We start from the raw sequence: 1,732 nt of genomic DNA on the forward strand, positions 1-1,732 counted from the left end.
AGACTGCAAAACGCTGCCTTCCTTCTGTCCCTCCAAGAGCTACAAAACGCAGCGCCGTGATTTAAGGAAATAGTGCTGCTTCTTGGACTTAACCCTACATAAGACTGAAACCGTTTGCACAGATCACGTTAATGTGACCTAGGGGACAGGAATGCTGTAAAAGGAGAAACTTTCCGGCCTCTGTCCTCTGACTGCTCCAAGCTCTTCGAAGAAGGAGGGTACCATCTACCAAGTGAAGTGAAAAATCCTCACTTCCAGCAGGAGTTTCAGATTTATAAAGGATTATCATCACCGCCCTTTCTTGTGTCTTAAAAGCCAGAGGACCTCCCTCTGTTGGCTTGAAGGGTAACCAGGAACGTGGGAGAACACAGCTCTCCACCGCACTTCAGCCACCGAAGTATTTGTGTGCCTGGCAGACTGCTAGAAGTGACTTCACGGGCCCTAAAGATGTTTGCACGTCTTGTCTTTTTGGCCATGCAATCTTCTCAAAACCAGAGAATCTAGAGAAATTTCAAGGCCAATGTAAATCAGAGAAAGACTAAGCTCACTAACTACTACGGTGACAGTATCGTACAGTTTACGGTTTGTATGACTTCATGTGCTGCAGCACCACTGCCCCAGAACTAATTTACATTCATTGATTTCCTTTTTTCCGTCCCTTTTTCACCCCCAAATCCTGGCTTACCTTGTGAATTTTTGGATATCAACACTGGGATTGGGTCAAACTCATCTTCTGTCACTTTTTCAGAGCCCTCAGGAGCATCAAAGCCTGATATCAGGTTAGTATCTTCTGCAGCACAAAGGAGAAAGAGCAAAAAAGGAAAAGAAGCAAAGATAGCAGAGAAGGCTGGTTAGAATCGCTAAGAAGTGTTAGGACATCTTTATGTTTTCAGAGACAGGGTTTAGAAGCAGGAGTTTCATTTACAAGGTGAAATAAAGTTGGTAAGTGTTTGGTAAAGAAGGTTAAGAAGTAGGAAAGCCAATTAGATACAAAAGTGGAGGGGGGGGGGGGTGGGAAAAAAAACAAAAAAAAACTGGAAACAAACCAAAAAGCAAGCCAAGGCGCGAGAACCAAAACCAAATGTGGTTGATCTGAAGGTTTAACCATTGGCATAGCTCAAAGCTGTGGAAAAGGCTGGGGCTTGAATTCCCAAGGACTGCAGGAATTCTCTGTCATCATCCAGAGGCTGTTGGGTGTTAGTACAGTTTGAGAGAGCAATCGGCTCCCTGGTTACCCGCTCTCATGCACAGGGAGAAGAAAAGGGCTGGGGAAAAAAAGAAACACAGAAGAAATTCCAGTCATCTACATGAGACAAACCCCCTGAGCTTCCACCTACAGCGAGAAAACAAGAAGTGCAGTATGAAGTCATCCACGGAGTTTAAATCCCTGAAGATGTAACTAGATACCCAGAGGGATTTTTTTTTTTTTTTTTTTAAGGCCCCTAGAGCAGTTCCGGCACATAATTCCATCGATTTCAAACCGCGTCAAGGGCAGTGAGACAGCGGGTGGGAGGCACTTTCAACCGTCTCTACAGCAGAGGAGACGTTCCTCTGCCTTGTCAGGCAATTACACCCCTTTAGGGACTTCACCCTCTCCCTCTGCATCACTGCTTGTTACTTTAGACACCTAGAATACCTTCCAAAATGCGGTCCTTGATTACTACTTGAAATATTCCTGAAAGCCTAGCAAGGACATTTACAGGCCGATGGTTTCCAAGGAATAGGAACATTC

The 1,732-nt window shown here is 44.9% G+C and overlaps 1 protein-coding gene across 1 annotated transcript in view; it reads right to left on the reverse strand.

The window, feature by feature from the left end:
- Positions 1-685: 685 nt before the first annotated feature.
- AAK1 (AP2 associated kinase 1) overlaps positions 686-1,732 on the reverse strand; it is a gene marked incomplete at its 3' end in the record, with an annotated part of 40,365 nt that continues 39,318 nt past the window's right edge. Inside the window, exon 20 of the mRNA XM_010076853.1 lies at positions 686-790. Within this exon, the coding sequence (XP_010075155.1) occupies positions 686-790 (105 nt within the window). The remainder of the gene's footprint in view (positions 791-1,732) is intronic.

This window comes from Pterocles gutturalis, unplaced genomic scaffold (genome assembly GCF_000699245.1).
Source record: "Pterocles gutturalis isolate BGI_N339 unplaced genomic scaffold, ASM69924v1 scaffold5808, whole genome shotgun sequence".
In the NCBI taxonomy this organism is placed as follows: domain Eukaryota; kingdom Metazoa; phylum Chordata; class Aves; order Pterocliformes; family Pteroclidae; genus Pterocles; species Pterocles gutturalis.